We start from the raw sequence: 20,310 nt of genomic DNA, 5'->3' as shown, positions 1-20,310 counted from the left end.
ATAGGACTTGAGTTCTCCAGCCCTACCAGTCAGTGTACAGCACATTGCATATGCACTGATGCATACCAGATTGGTCAATTATTGGTCATTCAGGGCCTGTTCGCTTCTGGTGTTTGTCCTAGGTGATCTGATCAGCACTGGATAGCCAAAACACATAACCATTAACACCACATCTTTAAAGATCGCTTGTTATTGGCTTTAACACATCTTTTCTGCTGGAGGAAGATGGTTGCACATGTTTATTGCATCAGTCTCCTGCTGCATTTGGTTTTAGGCAGAAATGCTTCAACCATATGTTCTTCTAACAAAACCTTTAAATAAACAGGAGATGACAGGATGAAAGAAGCTATGAAAAGCAGTTGCTTCCAACTCTGCTATTGTAGTATCACTTTTTTTTTTTAATATTATTTATATAATGATAAGAGTATATATAAAGTAAATTAATAGAGTATATATAAATATATTTACACTGTTATTTTCTACTTTATTTCCAGACATTTTTCATTATTTAATATTTTCTAGCTAGGGAAATGGCCGTTGACTACGTGGTTATTTGTTGCAGTTCTCACTACAGATGTAACATGGTCATATGCAACCCAAACCAGCTCTGAAAACTGTTTCAGTAAGTGGATCACAATGCATCTCTACTTAGTGCCGCCCATTTCTGATCGGTTCAACCAGCGCAGATTATTGCAAAGTGTGAATGGGGTCCATCTAGGTCTAATACTGCACAGAATTAAAAGACGGAAATGGAAACAACTTGCACACCGTCTGAGTCATGGCAACACATGCTTTATTTATACAGTGGCATTTCTTCTAGAGCAAGTGATCTTGTCTATATTATTTTGACTTGCTTTCTTAAATTAATCCCCATTAATATGAACGTACCGTTTCAGAAATCTCAAAATTTGTGTGAATCATCGAAATAAATACATGATTTAATCTTGACAGTGTACTCTGTATATAAAAGTTTAGTTACTATGCAGAAAAGTACAAAGTCTAAGGAGCAGAAACCAGATACAAAAATTATTTACTTAAATGATTTTCATGAATACCAAATTTTACTGTGTAAATGCATCTATAAATGATTTACAAATAAAAATAAAATTGTATTGTGATTTAAAAAAAGAGGCTAGACTAACCACAATGTGCACACACAAATGAAAGGGTACAGGTGTTTGCCTCCTAACAGTTTAGGACACCACTGAAGCATTTCTAAATATTCGCCCTACAAGGCTTTTGGTCATATAATGCATCAGTCTCAATCAGTGTGGGTCCTGTCCACTCCTGGTCCAGAGGGAGCTGTGTTTGTATCACATCACACATTTCCTATTAGGTGTGATGCTCTGCACAACCGTTAACTCCACTTTGGAGACTGTGTAAGATGATGGACACACAATTTTACACACACACACACACACACACAGTTACAGTATGTGACAAAGGACATGAGAGCAGTCATCTGGTGGAATAGATTATATTTATATTGAGCTCAACAGGACGATTTCAGGAACAAAAGAAGCAAAAATGTCAAATGTCTGATCTGTTCAGGAAACAAACAGAAAAGGCAAAATAAAACAGAAAAAAAAAAAAATACATAAAACTCACTCCACCTCACTCCCATCAGCTCTCATCCTAACTGAGATCATTAAACAGCATAACAGAGAGACAGAGAGAAGAGCAAGAGAGACACATTTCAAATTCTCATTTAATAAAAATCTCTTTACATCAAAGCCTGCAGAATTGTACAGCTGAGTGACTGGGTGTTTTACAGCAGGAGGCCGGCTGCAGTTGTGGGGTGTGGTCACGTAGAGCTGTGCAGATTTCTGCAGAGTCCTACACAGCACAGTTTAGTGATTCCTCTGCGACACCTGCCAAGTGACGACTCTGGTGTCTCTAACCAATGTAACTAAGACTACATCTTCCCAGTGCTTGTACTGTGTGGAATTCTGCCGTCTGTAGCAGACCCCTGGGTTACACAGTGATGACACAGCCTTACAGGTGCAGAAAATGGACACACTCCACACACACACACACACTCATCCACAGAGCTGTGGCTGCGATTTTCCCTTTACACATCTACTGTATCTGTATGTGTGTGCATGGGTACATATATATGTCAGCAATCCCACTCCCACCCCCCCTTCCCCCTGTCCCACCCCAAAAGTATGGGTCCTGTACAGATTCAAATCAACACAAACACACACTTAAAGATGTACATTCAGAACATACACACATCACCGTTCACACAAACACACACACACACATTCTCTCTATCAGCAGTATGTGTTGCTGAAACACCACAGTAACAACTGAATGCATAAAAAGGGCACTTGCACTGCAGGATGGCTTCTTGCGTGCTTTCTTTTTTTCCTGTATTAAAAACTGTAACAATCCGAAGTTCTACTTCTTTTTAAACTCGGTTAAAACGTGCATACAAGAGAGTGTGTGTGTGTGTGTGTGTATACAGTATTTGCTGTTTCTGAGGTGTTCAACACAATGAGTCTTTGACTCATTCTATTAAAAGGCGTGTGTGTAGTGTAACAGACAGCCTGGAGGATCAATCTGGATCAGGCACAGCTTAATGAGGCCTTCACTAGTCAACAGACTGCTGATCAGTGAGTAAGTTGCCAAGTTGTCATGGTGTTTGATTTGCTGGTGACAATTTGTTTGTGTGCGCGTGCGTGTATGTGTGTGTGTAAACGGTTTCCAGTTTGCTGGTAACAGTGTGTGTGTACAAATGGGTGTTACCATGGTGTCCAGGTTGCTGGTGAGACAGTGTGTGTGTAGGTGTGCGTTGCAATGATATCTGTTTTGCTGGTGTGAGTGTGCATATGTATGTGTAGGTCTCTCCTTCACTCCCGTACACTGGCAGAGTAAGAGAACTGAGGGAAGTGAGTTCGAGCATCCGTGTCCTCCGCATCCAAGCTATCATCTGCACAGAGAAACATGCGCAAGAAAATAAGGCTTAATAAACAAATACATTCAACATTCCACTTAACTTAAACAGCCTTCATCCTGAAATATCAATATTATTAAAAAATTCACACTGAAATAAAGACTCCGACACTAAGCAGCAAAACATGGTTAAAATCTGGTGGGTAAATAAATAAACAGTTCATTGGAAGGGGTCAGGCTATATACAAAAAAAGAAATTTGCTTAAGGTAGTGGTTAATTGTGCAGCCACCTCATGTAGATAAACTCCTCCTTTTGCTGGTCGATTTGTGGAGATAATGTTTTGGTCTATGTCACATTTTGTCATTTTTTTATTCATAAAAAAAATGCTTGTAAAACTTGAACTTACAACCTCACAAAAATATTCTAAATGTAAAGTAAATGAAAAACTACATGTGCATGTTGAAGAGATAATTGCTGAATTCTTGTAGAGCAAAGCAGCTATAATACGCATGCTGCATTTTCTTAGTTTAAACAGATGTTGCACAAATGAAAGTCGAACACAGCTTCAGTTGTTGGGACGAGGGAAACAGTTAAACATTTTTTGTTGCCCTGTTCTGAAGTAAGGTCATCATGGATATTAATGTTTTTATAACAGCTTAAAGGAAACGCACAATATATGATGCAATGCAATTTATTTCTGTCGATCTTAATCTGCCAGCGCACTGTTTTTCATGCTTTTGGTGGTTAAACAAGTTTCACGCTTTCTTGACAATCCCACTAAGCAACTGCTTTGTGTTGCTTATTATTGGTTGTGAACACATGCTGAATTATCATATAATGTCTGGTTCATAAAACATGGGGACACTACATTTGCAGTGCAACTGATGAAATATATTCATCATGGCACACGTAATCTCTCTGTAAAAACATGCCGCTGACATTTTAATCACTCGAGCTCAAAAGAAAGAAGGTAATATTACACAGCCTGAACAACTGAAGTCATTTACACTGAGAATTTAGTCAAATGTAAAATTTAATTTTTGAATCCACATACAGCCCACATATGGTCTAGACTTGCTCATGTGTTACAATTCCACTCCTCTGATACATTACTAAGTTTCGTAATGGCAAAGAACTCTTCAGGTCATCTGTAGAAGTGGAGTATTTTCACCAAACCCAGCAAGTCTGTGAACAGCTTAAACTATGGGTATATGGAGGAAAATAAATGTTGACACCCAAACTCTATGCATCTAGAGTGATGCTGAGCATCAAGATTTGCAGCAACACACATACACATTTGTTATACTCACACTGGTCAGGCGGTGTGACCGTGATGGTCTGCAAAGTGAACTCCTCATCAAAATAGCGAGTGTCAGTCTCTGACGTCACCTGAGGCTTAAAAGGCGGGGTGAGCTAAAATGATGGACAGAAAATATGTCTGTGAGAACAAATCAAATCAGTACAATGACTAATAGTGCAAATTATGAGCAGTGGCTTTTTACTACCTTTTTTGGGGACATTAGTGGTCTAAACAGAGAAACTATAGAGTCTGATCAGCATCACTAAACTTGTCTTCTATTATACTATTTATATAGGCTTTCCCAGGTTTTGTGTGGGTTTCCTCTGGGTTCTCTGGTTTCATACCACCTTTCCAAAACATGCTGACAGGCTACAGATAATTACCCCTTATTTGTGAAGATGTGTGTGTGTGAAGGATAGTCTTTCTGGCCCGATCCAACAGAAGTGCTTCTCTAGCTGAAAAAGTTAACGATGGCTGTGATAGAAATGTCACAACACACCACAAAAGTGACTATAATGGGCACCAGAATATCAGAACTGGCCCATGGAGCAATGGAAGGATGTAGCCGGTGAATCATGTTTTCTTGTTCATAATACATACCTAGGGTAAACAGCGTTGGTGCAACAGTGCAAGCACTTTTCTTTTCACACCAAACCTGAAGCTCCTGAACATCAACTATCAACATTTCTACCTTCATCTGGAAGTTACCTTGGTCATAGTCAGTGTTGTTTATATACCACCTCAGGCTGACATGGACAATGCCTTATGGGAACATGAGGCTCTCGATCAACTCCAGACTCATCACGTCTCAACAGTGCCGTGCCAATCCTACACCAACACATCACCTGCCCTGGACTATTATTATACTCATTTCTAAGATAGCTACAAGGCAAATTCTGATCCAGCATTAGCAAAATCCAATACAACTGCTGAATGAGGAAGCTCCAGTTTGACTAATACCATCCACACTGAGCTCCCTGACCTAAGGTTTACCTTCAATAAGCGATGCTGGATCATGGCCGGGAAGATAGTAAAGTACCAATGGACTCCCCAGAAATCGGTTTCATTATAAACCTGTATTCATTTTGTTATGTATGTAAACATTCAACAACTTTATCTAATCCTGACATTTACTTCTGAGGAAATTCACACTGCAAGAAACATTTTAGAATGAAGATAACTTTGATAGGGCAATATTAAAAATGTTATTGGTAAACCACACTAACCAGGCATAAGATTATGACCACCTGCCTAATATTGTGTTGGTCCCCCTTTTGCTGCCAAAACAGCCCTGACCTGTCATGCACTGTGTATTCTGACACCTTTCTATCATATCCAGTATTAACCTCTTCAGCAATTTCAGCAACTGTAGCTCGTCTGTTGGATCGGATCACACGGGCCAGCCTTCACTCCCCATGTGCATCAATGAGCCTTGACCACCCATGACCCTGTCACCGGTTCACCAGTCTTCCTTCCTTGGATCACTTTTGATAGATACTGACCACTGCAGACTGGGAACACCCCACAAGAGCTGCAGTTTTGGAGCTGCTCTGATCCAGTCGTCTAGTCATCACAATCTGGCCCTTGTCAAACTCGCTCAAATCCTTACGCTTGACCATCTAACACATCGACTTTGAGGACAAAATGTTCACTTGCTGCCCAATATATCCCACCCACTAACAGGTGCCATGATATAGGCTTATCATGGCTTTATCATAGGCTTATCAATAGGCTTTTCCAGTCCGTGACATTATGCTTATATGACTGCAGTCTTGAATGAGCTGTAAACAGTGCACTCTGGTGAGCCTCACAATACGTGACAGTGGGAGAGGTGTAATGTTTAATCATCAGCTGTGAGCAGAGAGTGGAGGTAGGGTGAACCGGAAAGTAACGAGTGATAGCTCTCACCTGTGTGTTAATACCAGCGTCCTACTTATACGGTTGCTATTCCTTTCAGTAGGTGCTGTGAACCAAAGACACACAAAGCTGGCCACCACCAATGCAACATGCACACAAATGTGCAACAAAACTTGCATGTGAGACAAGTAGTGACTTGTTTGGACTTTTATTTTAACGTAAATAAGAAACCTGTTAACCATCATTTGCTGGTAACCAGTTTAACCAGTTACATAACCTGCTAAAATCAACCTGACAGTTCTGCAAATAGCTACATGCGTTCTGTCACTGTTAATGTCTTCAAGCAGCTTGTAGCTTATCCCTACACAACTCCTTAAATCCATTTATTCATATTCTAAATCCCCCAAAGAGCCTAAAAGTCTGTGTCTGTGAAAGAGGAAGGTGTTAAGCATTCCCATGCCTCATTACATTGTCAAATATAGCTAATCACTACACTTGTTTGCAGTTCTGCTTTTCTCAGTTACCCCTCACCTTTTTCTGCAGTACATCCTGCCAGTTAATGGAGGAGAAAAATCTGTGAGCCATCACTTCTTTGGCATCTTCAGAACTTCCTCCCAACCTTCAATAAAGAAGAAAAGAAAAACAGCGTCAATTACAGCACATTGACTCGACTTTAGGCTACACATTTCAGAAACACAACTTCTATTTAATATCTTAAGCTGTCCACTGTACAGTGTCTGACCTTTGTTTAGGGTCTTTCTTGAGCAGGCCAGCAAGCAGGCTCTTGGCATCAGGTGACAGGTTCCGAGGGAATCTGATCTCCTCCATGAGGATAAGCTCAAACAGCCGCTCATGGTCCTGATTATAGAATGGCAGTCGACCGCACATCATTTCATACATAACCACACCCAAACCCCACCAGTCTACTGCCCGTCCGTAATCATTATCCTCCAGTACCTACAGATGGATAAGGAGAGAAACAAAGTGGGAGACAGAAAGAGAGAAGCCGTAGTCTAAGGAGATTACTGTGGTGTGTGCATGGCAAATGCATGAACACCAGGAGCGAGGTACACTTCAGTGTGTACAAGTGTGTGTGTGTGTGTACATATTTACATACCTCTGGAGCAAGGTACTCTGGAGTTCCACAGAAGGTCTTCATGGTGGCTTCATTGGTAATTCCCTCCTTACACAAACCAAAATCTGTGATCTTAATATGTCCATCTTTATCCAGCATTAGATTCTCCAGCTGTAACACACACAATTGATTTACATCTTTCTGGAACAATATCCATCCTAAATTTCTACATTAACTGTGCCCAAAAATGTCAAATGCTTTCAGCGAAATGTTACGAATTTTACAGTAAATCTTTACATATCAGCAGTGAATCATGTTAGCAGCACTGCTGCCGAAATACAATAACAGATGGAGTTGCAATGCAAATAGAATAAATACAACTAATGCAAATGCCACATATTTGACATCAATAGTCATAAAGGAAAGCGAATGCATCTCATAGTCCATCAATATATAAAGTACAGTTTAAGAAACATGTGAAGTATATACTCTTTGTGGTTTACATAATATTTTAAATTGTGGAAAACAAAGACCACAACAGGAATAAATCTACCAACTCAGTAAAGGGTGTGTGTGTGTGTGTGTGTGACCTTCAGATCTCGGTAGACGACATCTCGTGAGTGCAGATACTCAAGCGCAGAAACAATTTCAGCTCCATAAAACTGTGCTCGATCTTCCGTGAAAACACGTTCACGGGACAGGTGGAAAAACAGCTGGATACAAACAGGGACAAAGAGAGGGTCAGTTGTGCGGCGTGTGGCATCAAGTTGTGTGCATAATATTCAATGGGTGTTAAATACCTCGCCTCCGTTAGCATACTCCATGACAAAGCAAAGTCGGTCGTGTGTTTGGAACGCATACTTTAGTGTCTGAGCACAAAAACACAAACACCAGATCATTACACACACAGTCACGCTTGTGAGTTAATCACAACACTGATGGATTTCGGCAATGCTGAAATCCTTACCGTAAGGAAAGGGTGTCTGGTGTTCTGCAGCACCCGGCTCTCTGTGACTGTGTGAGCCACCTCATCCTGAAACACACACAAACACACAACTTAGAACATGACAGAAGAGCGTTTGCTTTAAAAAAGAATATTACTGTGCCTCATGAGATGAACATTGCTGTTATGATATGAGAGAACTCTTGCTATGCAACTGGAAAAGATGGACGCTGAGCACCAGATTAATAGGTTAATTTTTAGAGTCAATTACCCATCAATAACTTTTATGAACAAGATGCTCAATCTATGGACATGGCACTCAGATATTACATTTTGCTCAGATATTAAAATGTAGAAAAAAACTCTCATCAGCCTTCTATTCCACAATCATTTTCATATTAATATCAGGACAACGTAGTCCTCTATGCTGACTGTGTCGGTCAAAACACATTTTAATCTGGATTCTTGGGTCAAAGGTTTTAATTATTAACTGTTCTGTAGTGCATTCACAAGATTTGGTGACTAATTTTCAACTCGCATGTCACCATCACTAAAGCCAGACTAATTTATATACAGGGAATGTAACTGGCCTTTGCACGAGTGCTGGTTTTGTTATGTTTCAGCAACGGCTTTATATTTTTAAAGAATCTGAACATAGATGTCATGAGTGTTTTAATCTCTTTAGCTATTAATAAGCACTAAATATTATTGTTATCATTTACCAATATAATGATATCCATTCCAAACCATTATTGCAATCCTACACTAAAGCTACAGGATGAAAGACTATGCCATTTCATCCTCTCTGGTAGAAAAATGTTATTCTCAGCTTCTCTAAAAAAGAAGAAGAAAAACAAAACATAGCATGGTGTGTGCTATGCTGTTGTCCAAATTGAGGATTAATCTTAAAACTGCAAGGGCAATCATTCAAGTAGCATGCAGGGCTGTGTTACTAACCACATAAATAGTGATGACTTCATTGTACAATGGTGTACAATCACACCACGGTCAAAATCACCGAAATCTCTCCTTTTTTTTTTTTTTTTTAGCTGAAGCTGCTGGCCTGTATCTACATCAAATGTACGCACTGCTGCCACACGACAATCACATGAAAGAACAGGTGTATAATAAAGTGCTCAGCCGCCCAAGTATTCATGACTCATGACTGATCAATATTACAGAAGTGTTATGTGAAACATTAGCTTGTTATGAGAATATAATAACCTCTGAGTAAGAACACAGACCCTCAGCTCAAAATTCCTGTTCATAAACTCGACAATATCCTCAACCTTGAGTTCAGCATGTGATTTTAAATCAACATGTCATAACTGCTTTGGATAGAGTTTTTTTCTTCTGACCAATCCCATAAATCAATGAGCTAAATTTTGTATGCTCTTCATTTAGATTTCACTTTGGGATGAATAAAGTATCTATCTATCTATCTATCTATCTATCTATCTATCTATCTATCTATCTATCTATCTATCTATGTTAATGTTAATACAAGCATTTTGCACTCTTGATCATTCTCATAAATAGGTTGTATAACCAGTTTGAGACCATTTCGCATGCATTTGAATGAAGTTTGCTTCAAAGTGAAGTCATGACAGTCCATGCTAATGTTAGCTCCATTTCGCATGACAACCCTAGTTGAAATCACTGTAGGTTCTGGGGGGGTGGAGCTTTCTGAACATGGGCTCCATGGGTTCTGTCGTGGGTGAAGTGGGGGAAAAAAAGTGATTTAATTTTTGATGCTTTATCTCAGTTATTGTATTACATTTACAACTTTCCAGCCGACACCCCGGACTGTAGATCACTGTTAAAGGTCAGTCAATGCAGCTAGGAACACCTCAGGAATGTCATGTAATGAAGTTTTATTTTAGCACAAAAAAAATTCACATTAACAGAACATGGGTAGCAAAACTTTGGTTCTGTGACCATTCTGTGTGTGTTTGTCACCTTAGCGATGATGACCTCCTTTCTCAGGATCTTCATGGCATAATGCACACCTGTTGCTTTCTCTCTGACCAGGATTACTTTCCCAAACGTGCCCTTACCCAGCAGCTTCAGGTAGTCAAAGTCACTCATTGTCTACAGCACACACACAAACATAGTATATAAATGTCATATAGCATCAGGCACTAATGCTCAGTGAATCATTATCAAAAGCACTCATTTCTCTGTCCATGTGTGAGACTGACCACTTTGCTGCGTGATTTTGCCATGGGTGTCTCCATGCTGCTGTCTCCTGATGAGCTGAAGTTAATGTCCATCGGCTCTTCCTCCTCTCGTGTCTTCAGTCCATTTGCTACAGCCTGGATTGCTCGGATCCATTCCTCCCTAAAAGGATGAAAAGACAGAAGAAAAAAAAAATACTTATAGTTGTTCAAATTAGTTCAGGAATAGTTGTTGCCCTTACTGGATTATGAGCCAGTTTATGGATGCATTCAAAATGCATGAATACACAGAACCATTTATAGTGAGAAAGCTTGATGGTGCTCATATATAGCTCAAATGTAGGTCCATAATTCACTGTGATCTTAACTGAGGTTTAATACTTATAGAACTGCATACAGGCGGCAAGTTCAGATTACAAATGTGCCATTAAAATGTCAAATAAAATAAGATGTAAAGTTAGTCACATTAACTTTATCAGAAACGTTGTGTGTGTTTAGCTTCCCTGTGTCCTCTGACGAGCTTTAATGTAGTAGATATGGTACATTTACTGTAAGATTCTTTTGCCACAAAGTGTTTCACATCATGTTAACACACCTGTCTAAGATCTGTAGGAGACAGAGTGACTTGTCCATGTGTCATGGGGTCACGGTTAGTTGGGGTATATGATAGCTGGTGACTTTTTCAAAATACATTTCCATCTATGTTTATTTTACTCTATGACAGCTACACCATGTACTATGGAAGATTTGTGTGTGTGTGTGTGTGTGTGTGTGTGTGTGTATATATGTATGTATATTATATATATATATATATATATATATATATATATATATATATATAAATAAATATAAAATATATATATTAAAATAATAAATAACAGTTTTAATGGAAAAGCTGTTATCGAATGCAAACACAGACAGTTATATCATATCACCCCTAGTGTGCACCATCCTGACCACAGGCTATTTTAAGGTTTCTTCATTAAGACCAGTGCATAGGGGAAAAAACCACAGAGCCTTAAAAAGGATCAGTGGGTCTCTGCTGACTCTGTACCCTACCTCTCAGCATTACTGTCCACATGGAACGTTCTCTCGATAACCGTTGTCCACTGAAGGCAGCGAATAACGAAGGTATTGGGACGTGGCCGCTCAGTCTTCATTAGCTGGCATTCTGAAAGATTACACACACACACACACACACACACACGTATTCAACAGACAATCATTACAAAACACACACCTTATACTACTGAATGTGAGATTTGATGTTTACATATAGGTTATATTTATTTATATTTTATTTAATTTATATATGCGTGTATATATATGTGTGTGTGTGTGTGTGTGTGTGTGTGTGTGTGTGTGTATATATGCACGCACACACCACCTCTCCATTATCATCTTACACACCAACACACACACACCTGCTACAGAAAAGTTGTTGAGGGGGGGCTGGCTTGGCTCGGACACATCAGGTTTCTCCTTATAACCGATAAATGACCCATCACTCTTCAGGATAAAATACCGCGGCCTCCATGTCTTAATGTATTCACCTACATGAAAGACACAGATAGTGGGGGAGACAGACATATTTAGAGGCACAAACAATACAAGTTCAGTTATGTAAATGCTTCTCTACTTTATGAATTAAACGCTATATTAATATCATCATCATCATCTCCACCATACTAGAGGTTATAGATCATGTACAGACATGTGTATTAATCCATGTTTCCTGTGAGTACAGGTAGTGGCGAGTTAGCATTTTGACTCACCTCTCTTGTGGAGCCAACCTTCTCTGACCACGCTAACCTCATTCATGCTGTGTTTGTGTGTGTCTCAGTGTGTGTCTGCGTGTCAGTGTGTGCAGCTGAGGGCGAAGGCGTCAGAGGATCAGCAGGCCAGAGTGACAGGAGTGATCACAACCAGGAACACACTCATACACACACACACACTCACCCACACATGCACACACACACGCGCGCACACACACACACAGAGCACCTGAAAAACAAACAGAATACGCACTCATTACACGCAACAAATTTGAAACAACAACAATACATCATGAATGATCCTTCTCTAAGGTGAAAGACTAAAACCTAGCGCACAAACACTAGATCAATATAAGCGTTGCAAAAAAATTTCAGCTTAAACATGACTAAGACCCTGTCCACACGAACGCGAGTATTTTTAAAACCGCAGCTTTATTTATGCGGTTTGGCCGTTCGTCCACACGCAAACGCAACATCAGGTCACTGAAACCGAACATTTTTGGAAACTCCTGCCAGGGTGAAGTTTTTTTAAAAACTCCGGTTGCAGTGTTATCGTGTAGACAGCAAAACCGGAGATTTTTGGCTTGTGAACAGGGTTGCCAGATTGGACTGAAGACAACTACAGCTTAAAACACGCCCATTTAAAAAAAGCCCAAAATGCATACCATTATAACCAATACAATAACAAACAGTTATAACAATTAATAACTTTGTGATATCGGCTTAACGAGTAGAACAATTACAACACGCTAATCAAGACTGAAGTCTGACTGGACAGGACTCTCCTGAACCTTACTGGCTAAACTGAACCATATAATTAAAACACCAACATTACATATTATACTTTATTTATTCATTTGAATAGAAAATTTATAGGGCTGGGGAAATTAACGCGTTATCGCGTTAACTCATTAATTCATTAACGCCGACATTTTATTGTGCGTTAACGCAGTTTTTATTATTTTGTAAATAATTTAAAAAGTCTGCTGCTCACTGGGTCTGAACACACACACAGACAAACCACGGGTGATGGGGGGGTGGGATCTCGTTTTGTATTAGCTTGGGATAAAGGTGATGACGTGTGTCAACCAACGAGAGCATTTGGGATGAGCGGAAGTGTACTGCAGCGCTGACAGGAATCGGAAAAGAAGTAGAAGCAGCGGATAAACAAACACGCAGGCAGGCGCAGAGAGAGAGAGAGAGAGAGAGAGAGAGAGAGAGAGAGAGAGAGAGAGAGAGAGAGAGAGCGCATGTGTTAACTCGCATTAACTAATGACAATCATGCGATTAAATATTTTAATCGATTGACAGCCATAAAAATTAATAAAATATCATGTTTATAGTCAAAAATAAAAACACGCCAGTTGCATCAAAAACCAGCCCAGATTTTATCAACCCGCCCAGTGCACTTTTTGCCGGTGAGACGTGACCAAAAGAAGCCCAATTGGGCGGAAACCACCCAGTCTGGCAACACTGCTTGTGAAGTCGGCGTCTCAGGCTTCTGATTGGCCAACATGGCTTTACGGTTGAGATTATATTGCTACCTGTTGGTTTTGCATGCTCTTTCATGTGGACGAGATTTTATTTTAAAAACGAAGGAGGAAAAACTCTTTTTTTTAAAAAAAATACCGGTGTACGTGTGGACTAGGCCTAAGTGATCATACAATAGGCATTGCCTGAATATGTCTAAGGTTTCCAGCTTGTTTTCTCCCCAACATACACAAAAAACAGCCAATAATGAACAAGAGTGTGCAGTTCCTTGGATTACATATCCTCCTAGTGTTGATTGGCAACATGGCAGCATGGCTGAAAACATGGAGGAGGTGGGCCAATATAAGCGCTATGGACCTCCTGGATTTTGCAGAACAGTCACGGCATAGACAACGACTGTTTGCAAAATACACAAAGACAAGATGTCCATGTCAAGGAAATACAACAAACTTGTTTAACCACCAAGAAAGCAACCCAAAAACATGATTAAATCCAGATAACATCGGAAGCTCAAGTGAACAGCATCACACCCAGGAACAGCCATGACATCTTACTAAGCTACGGGTAATATGCTAAAAACCTCCAAGCAGCATTTTCAGGGCCAAGCACTTTTGATGAAGATTAGACAAGGTTTATAGGAGGATTTGCAAAATCAGCACTTCTAGCACGGTGCTGTAACTTTTGACCAGTAGGAGGCACTGTCACAATTTGCTGCTAGGCCTCAGGTCACAGTCTGGAAGATGCCTACCGGCTTTTGTGTTCCTGCTCACAGGAAGGTTGCTGACACACAGCCTTGTATGCTGTTAGGAAGCTTTGCTCTAAGATTAGTTGGCACGTTACAGGAAACCATCTGGAATATTCAAAAATTCTTGAAAACTCTTTTTGAAAAATTCCAAGACTGACAGGAAGTACACACGAATTTGGTGTGTGTTCACTTCAGCATACTGCAGAGACCCGTGGTAAAAAGGAGACACATAAATTTCACACAAATTCTTCAAATGACATATAAAGGGAAAACTCTATCACAGTTCTTGACCACAAGGTGGCTCTGTCCCAGAACTTCTTGGGTACATTCAGAGCAAGAGTCTGAGATACTTATCAAGTTTCACAATGATGCATAGATGCATTGCTGAGATACACACTCACATCCAGGAAAACAGCTTTGAATATCAAATTTCCTTTGACTGCGTTTGGTCAGACAGGTTTCTAAACGGCGTTAGCCACATTCGGTGAAGATTGGGCAAGAAATGGTGGAGGACTGTAAGCACATTCAGCACATTGTAACTTTGCACCAGCAAGCGTCGAGGTCATAAAATTTGTCGTATAGCATCAAGTCACGGTCCTGAAGTCGTCGTAGCTGAGATACAGCCTCTCTTAATGTTTGGCATCAGATTTGTTGGTCATACTGTGTAGAATAATCAAAAAATCTTGAAAAGAAGTAGACAAAATCCAAGATGGAGGAAAATCCAATTAGTTCGCACACAGTTCAAAAGTTATGACCGTACTTGTACTTCCAAATTAGGCCCAAATGTGAGCCGGCAGTGGCGCTAGACCCAAATTTTGTCAGAATGTTCCTTAGACCATTAACAAGTAGCGTGCCAAATTTCAATACACCAGTCTATGTGCTGCTATAGACAATACTGCCAGAGCAACAACAAGAGTACATCAATAACAATAGTGTACTCATCGTAATGTATCAGGAGATCAGGTTTTCATGTGATTTTGTTGATACATGTTTAATACATGAAAATTTGGTTAATTTCTGCATTTTATCATAAACTAAAATGCAGTTGACTAATATTCCATTTTAGTCAGCATAAAATGGACAGTTGTCAATTGACAAAGAGATTTAACGAAATTTTGACTAAATTTAAAGGATCCTTTCATCAGGAGACAAAATCTACGACAAGTGACAAAATTAACACTGGAACTGGCCTGAGAGCCTGGGTTAAATCATTTGATTTTAAAAATGTCCACTAAAGATCTTAATATAAATAACCATCCACTAAATACCTTAAGTGTAACAAGGCACTTTAAACTTGATAGAAAAATCTATATATAAAACCTCAGTAATGCGTGTGGATATGATTTTGCACTGATTTTGATCAAGGTCTACATTAGTCAGTCTTCTTGGGCACAGATTGACATACACTCAGGAACATACTTTTAGGATATGAGCATTTTTCTAAAATTACAGGACATCATGAACGTTAGAATATCTTGTTTTAATGCTCCTCTGAACAATTTGCAAATAAATCTGTTTGTATCCTGTATGATAAATGAGGTCCATTGTCTCAGCCTCCACAGTTTCATAGCCGTTTCCTTCAGCATTCACACCAAACTCAACACCAATTCACATCAGCAGCTGTGTGAGAGACGCGTAAAGGCTGCGTTGTAGCACGTTTGCATACTTGCAACATGACACATAAAAGTATGTTTTGATTATATAGTTCTATAATAACTCAGCAAGTGGATAAATCACTAGCCAATGTGCCTGGAAGAAATAAAACAAGAGGCTTTTCACACTTAAAACAGTTGACCTTGGAGAAACAGAATCCTGGGTTATCTTGTATGATGTTTCACACTGTTCATACTCTATCCGGGGCTAACAACTAATCTGGGTTTTCCAGAAACAGACGTTTCACACTGTACATCCAGAAATCCTGGATTAACATGCTTATTTGCATAGTTGTGGTGCCAACAACCGTGACTGGATAAACGCAGCATGCAACCAGTTTAAATTACGGCTTCTGTCACGTTTTTGCATCAGTGAGGGAAAAAAACAGGGCTGTTATCTTTTACAGCCCTGTAGTATTTTTCGGCCTTTTTAAATTTGACAAGGTATTTGTTGATATCCTATTGTCGTGTATTTCCCCCTCTGCTAGAGTGCTCACCTCTGTGTTTTTCCATCTGACACTACCGAGCTGTTTTTGTCAAGTGAAAAGACTACATTTTTCCCCAGATTTATTATATACAATTATTGTAACATTAGGTTGTTATAAGAAAATAATCCACTCTAGGGCAGTGTGATACAACCCAAGGCAAAGGATGTACAGAAGCAGCGTCATTATTATTTGCTGCATATCTTATGTACATATAAACATGGTATTTACTGCATGGCATGTTCGTGCCAAAATTTTCCATCCGGGTATTCCACATCCAATTGTAAAATATTTAGCAGTTCAATAACACACTGATTTTTAAATACGCAGATAAGCGCATCTTGATTGAAATTTTTCCACTGTCCTTCATGACCTCAAACTGAAACCCTGACCTTACATTCAAAAGTATTTACTAATCTAAAACATCCTGAAGACTGGGATGCAAAACAGATCTTTCGGTACCTGACATGGGACGGTTTAGAAATTCAAACACTGACTGTAATAGGAAAAGTACTTTGTGTTAGTGTTCAATAACTGTTTAGACTACACAGGTGAGTGGTTTTACACACAGTGCTTAGTTTTGAATATACAGAATAGGAATCCCAATAATATTTCAAAATATTTAAGTTAAGCCTTTCCTCGCATATCCTATCCTTGGGGGTTTGGGTCAGGGCGCAGAGTCAGCCATGATACAGCGCCCCTGGAGCAGGTAGGGTTAAGGGACTTGCTCAAGGACGCAATGCTTGGTGGCGTTCGGGCTTCAATCCTGATCTTCTGGTCAACGACCTAGAGCCTTTACCACTTGAGCTATCACCGCCCCATCCATCTTCGATATTTCTAATATTTATTTGTAAAATAATTAAACCAAACAAAAAAGACGATGTTCTCTTGCGACCCAATGTTTCACGGCTGTGCTTGTATATTTGTTTGGTTTTCTTTATGAAAAAGAAGCATGACTCCATGACTGTAGGGCAGTGTGAAGGGAACAGACTCCTGCCTCGTGTCTGCTGGGTATCTGGGGTCAGACTACAGGTCCATTAGACTCTCCTGACCATTAAACCACTGCCTACCAATGTGAGGTCAGTGCCAGAAACACAAATGGGTCTGTGTTACATGACTCACCTCTTCCATCTTACATACACTGATACATACAATTAGTTTCTTCACTTCTGTCATTAATACAACCATAACATATACACTGCGTCTCTGAACATTATTAAAAAATTACACTTAAAAGAAAAACAATAATAAAATAAATAAATACGTGTTTGTTCGAGTAATAAGATCTTTTGTGTTTATTCACTACATTAGATACCTAAAAAAAATAATATCAAATAATAAAAAAAATAACTAAAGTCTATTCCAGGTCACGACTCCGCGTTTTAAAATGGAATAAATCCGATGCATCACATTTACCTTCAACCATATTAGCTACAAAACACTGCTAAAGTGCTGCAAGTCTGTACAAATGACCGAATTATAAACACACACTTTAACAGGATGAATTAACTTTTAACTTTCCACAAGCAATTTGTTTCACAGGTAGCGTTAAAACTGCAGCCAAGCAAAGTGCGGGCTAAACTAATTAAGCTAACAAGGACATCAGTGTGTAGCGGCAGCTCCAGGTTTTGTTCAATACATTAAAAAAAAGTGAGAATTATTTATTATTTAAAGTCGTACTTTTACTAAAGTGCTCTCCACATGGCACTCAGGACATTAAAAGTGTCTGGTTAAACTGGGAAAGTTAGCATGCTAAGCTGGGAGTTCTTCAGCTTTAGTTCAACATGCTAGAAGGTGTCCCCCCCCCCACACACACACACACAAAATGGAGGCCATTGGATCGGTTTCAGAACATATTGGACGCGCGCAGGAAAATAATCCGAGCTATATTCACATTGACATTCCCTGATCTCTCTCCTATTAATCCGCGCTGATGCTAATGCTAACACAGCTGCTAGCCTAGCTGAGTCTGCTTCCCTTCTAACGGCGTGTGTGTTAGCTGCAGGCTGCTAAAGGCTAATGTAACTGCGCTCATCAAACCTCGGAACGCATTCCCAGAGCTGTGGTTTTATTCCAGTAAAGCGTTAACACTCTTTAGAGTTCTTTCCACTCACCGCAGTTCACACTCCGCCACACCGTTCTCGCTGTGATGTTAAGTTTCTTGAAATCTACTTTGGAGGGGTTTTCTTTTTTAGGCTTCAGGCCTTCAGCTCCTTTCCAGAGCACAAACAGGATGTGACGTCACGCCGACGTCAACAACAATAAAAACATCCCCCATTTTCTCACGGGCTCATTTATTATTCTGTTTTCTCTCATAAATATCTTTTGCTCGGTTCGTTTGAAAAGGCGTTGCGGTTTAATTTTCGCCTTTTACTGTGACTGATGAAATAAATTTTTTAATGAGGCCTGACTCACGAAGCACGGTTGATACTGAATAGTAAAATCTATCTTTACAGATAGTGATAAACTCATGCAGACTCTTTATCCTAGTCAGAATCCTGGTGGGTCAAACACAAGGCACTGTGCATTCACACCTAGAGGCACTTTTTAATCATCTTTCCACTTAGTCGCATGTTTCAGAAAGGTGGGAAGAAACCATAGAACCCGGTACTTGCTTTAAGACCATGCCCACTCCTCAAAAAAGATAAATACGTCCTTTTGAGGATGCCAGAATCATGTTTTCTGTGTCCCTGTACATGTGACCTCTGTCAGGGCATGGAATTAGACTGCATGGATCTTATTATTCTGCCAGCTTGGTGTTCAGGGGGTCATCTACCTCATAAGGGGGCAAAGGTTTGCTTTAGGCTTGTTAGTGGTACACTGCAGAGGATTCGAAAAACAGAAAAATGATTTTGATGAGTCAGGGAAGAGTAAAATACTTTATAGCATAACTGCTTCCCTTAATAATTCTGTATTAGTAATTCACAATCAGTGCTGCTTCCATGGTGTTGCATGGGAACCGGAAGAAAACGTGTACAGATACGTCACCCCTGAGCTCAGATACAGCAAACATCATTACACCCTAACATCACACACGAAAGAAGTCTAACTACACTGTCAGTGGCGGTAGCTAGCAGCCACAGGATTCAATGTCATTACATTTTTGAGAGTTTTTTTGAGGTAAAGAACTCATGATGGTTGCCTAATGACAAATGGAAGGTGTTGCGTTTCTCTGTATTAACTGGAGCATTTCTAACTGGACACTACAGTTATAATTCTTCAGTCTGAGGTTGAGAGACAATAAAGCAATATCACACGAGTAAGAGTGTGGCATGTCTATTATTTGGTTGTAGGTATGAGTTCACAGGATGAGTGCAGTAGGTCAGTGGTGTCCAGTCATGTCCGCAAAAGGGTCGGTGTGATTTTTAGTAGACTCAGGTAAGGCTTCTGCTCGGTTTGGAATGAAAACCTGCATCCACACCAGCCCTTTGCAGATAAGATTGGACACCCCTGCAGTAGGTAATCACAGCAATACACATATTCAGTATAACCACATGATTGTGGGTACAATATTGCTTTTATACAACAGTTCAATAAACATGAAATAAATATCTATTAACTGACATGTTGGACACAATATCTCATATTTTTCCAGTGGAAATAGAGCCCTCAGAAGCCACACTTACTGTATATTGCTGGAGCTGTAACAGGAGTGTACAAATCAGTATGACCAAACCAGCAAGTTGGGATGCTCACATTGACTGGTACATACCCATTAAAGATGCTTTCGGTAAAATTGGCAAAACTGTTTTGAACTAGGAAGTGGAATTTTAAGTGGCAAACACCACTTGTGATACCGTCTCAGTGCAGCACAACACACAACAAAATATGAGCACTCTTGGAACGCTGCTCGACCAGTCAAATTAGTGGACCAGAACTAACTGTTTTTATAAATAACCATATTATGAGAA

At 39.7% G+C, this 20,310-nt stretch overlaps 1 protein-coding gene across 1 annotated transcript; it reads right to left on the bottom strand.

Moving 5' to 3' along the window:
- Positions 1 to 1,461: 1,461 nt before the first annotated feature.
- On the bottom strand, positions 1,462 to 18,660 carry akt2 (v-akt murine thymoma viral oncogene homolog 2). Its single transcript, XM_058388228.1, has 14 exons — positions 18,514 to 18,660; positions 12,027 to 12,255; positions 11,676 to 11,804; positions 11,311 to 11,422; positions 10,276 to 10,414; positions 10,034 to 10,165; positions 8,099 to 8,164; positions 7,932 to 8,000; positions 7,722 to 7,844; positions 7,174 to 7,302; positions 6,799 to 7,013; positions 6,588 to 6,675; positions 4,210 to 4,312; positions 1,462 to 2,935 (listed from the first exon to the last, which is right to left on the bottom strand). Exons 2-14 carry the CDS (start codon positions 12,070 to 12,072, stop codon positions 2,856 to 2,858), a joined length of 1,431 nt encoding a protein of 476 aa, XP_058244211.1. The 5' UTR covers positions 12,073 to 12,255; positions 18,514 to 18,660; the 3' UTR covers positions 1,462 to 2,855.
- Positions 18,661 to 20,310: the final 1,650 nt, after the last annotated feature.

The sequence above is a fragment of the Hemibagrus wyckioides genome, linkage group LG04 (assembly GCF_019097595.1).
Source record: "Hemibagrus wyckioides isolate EC202008001 linkage group LG04, SWU_Hwy_1.0, whole genome shotgun sequence".
Taxonomy (NCBI): Eukaryota; Metazoa; Chordata; class Actinopteri; order Siluriformes; family Bagridae; genus Hemibagrus; species Hemibagrus wyckioides.
This window is presented reverse-complemented; position numbering and strand designations above follow the sequence as displayed.